This window comes from Halyomorpha halys, unplaced genomic scaffold, assembly GCF_000696795.3.
Source record: "Halyomorpha halys isolate HHAL.00 unplaced genomic scaffold, Hhal_1.1 Scaffold45.1, whole genome shotgun sequence".
Classification (NCBI taxonomy): Eukaryota; Metazoa; Arthropoda; class Insecta; order Hemiptera; family Pentatomidae; genus Halyomorpha; species Halyomorpha halys.
This window is the reverse complement of record NW_027113993.1, coordinates 2,241,672-2,243,172: the sequence shown is the minus strand read 5'-3', so window position 1 is coordinate 2,243,172 and position 1,501 is coordinate 2,241,672. Positions and strand designations below refer to the sequence as shown.

Sequence of the window (1,501 nt, the reverse complement as noted above, 5' to 3'; positions counted from 1 at the left end):
TATATATATATAATTGACTGTATAATAATCTACATAACTCTAATCTTGAAGAGATGTTATAATGTTATAACCCTAATGAAGCTCTATAAAGTGGGCTTGTAAAAGAAATACAAAAGGTCAAAAAATAAATATTTGTTATCTATTTTTGTTCTGTTTTGACCACACCCCTGACTGTCTTCTTCATAATTATATTTATAACTTGGCCTTAACTAAACAGGTAAATAACTTGCTAAATAAATACTGAGTTGAACTAAACCTATTTGACTCATCACTAACAAAAAGATCTTGAAAGGACTGTGTTTAGAGTTTATGACAAAATTGAATGGTCAAAATGTCAAATAAGCATGAAAATGTACATCTTATATCTCTCATATAACTTCCTAAAACTTTTTGAATTAAATAATAATACTAAATTAGAGACTTAGAATACAAAAGAATTGAGTCTATTTTACCGATTTTTTTTTGTTTGTTCACTGAGTATTTTTGCTTTATCCAAGCTTTGAACAGAATGTTTTTTCAAATCTGCAAGTTTATCATTCAATGATTTTATACCTTCTTCCAGTTTATTTATCAATTCACCACGCTTATCAACTGGTGATTTAACATTCCTGACCTGCTGTAAAAGATTTTCGGCTCTTGCAAGGTTGTTTTCCCGTATAGCATTTCCATCATGCTGTGGCTCATATGCCTCTAAATCACTTAATATTTTACGGGCTTCATTCAAATAATCGTTGAATCCTGAACTAGGAAAGTATTTTGAACCTGCAAAGAAGCACACGGACAAGTCTTTATTATTATTTTATAAATAATTATAAAATATAATAAAGTGAATAATAAATTATAAATAATAATAAAAGCTGCAATTATATTATATTTCAAAGTATTTAAAAATTAATTTCAAGTTTTTCTTTTTTAGGATTTGATATTTTGACTATGAAATAATACCAATAATTTATTTTAAGGTTGTATTAAGACAATCAACTTTATATCTGAAGGCTCAGTTGCCAAGAAACTCTCTAAGCCACTTTAACTATTTTATCCTTAAAATGATCATAATATTAGAGGAAGTTTTCCATAAATGCTGATTTACCATTTTTTTTCTACTTTCCTATTATTAGAGAATTACTTGACTTTATGTAATAATAACTTCATAAAACATATTAAGAGTCATATTAACTGTTTGTCTTACCTACTCCATTAGAGAAGCTTTCAGCTATGTCCTTTATTTCCATTACTGACTTCTTGGCCTCTTCAATAGTTTTGTCAATTAAATCTTCAGTTGCTTCAAATTCTGCCCTTAATTGTTTATCCATAGTGCTGTTAGTTTTATCAACTATATAATCCGCCTGATTTCATAAAAATATACTATAAGTTTTTCAGCACAAAGTATAGAAGAAATTTTTTTCTAGTTCTTTTACTAACAGACATTTTTTTAAACAATTTACTTACAGTTCTTTTACTTATAGAAAATGTTTTTAACAATTTACTTACAGTTCTTTTA

The 1,501-nt window shown here is 26.8% G+C and overlaps 1 protein-coding gene across 1 annotated transcript in view; it reads right to left on the bottom strand.

The window, feature by feature from the left end:
- The window catches only part of LanA (laminin subunit alpha), a 105,486-nt gene that overhangs the window by 20,028 nt on the left and 83,957 nt on the right, over positions 1–1,501 (bottom strand). The window contains exons 36-37 of the mRNA XM_014433930.2: positions 1,190–1,346; positions 453–762 (exon numbers count right to left, since the gene is read on the bottom strand). Of these exons, the coding sequence (XP_014289416.1) occupies positions 453–762; positions 1,190–1,346 (467 nt within the window). The remainder of the gene's footprint in view (positions 1–452; positions 763–1,189; positions 1,347–1,501) is intronic.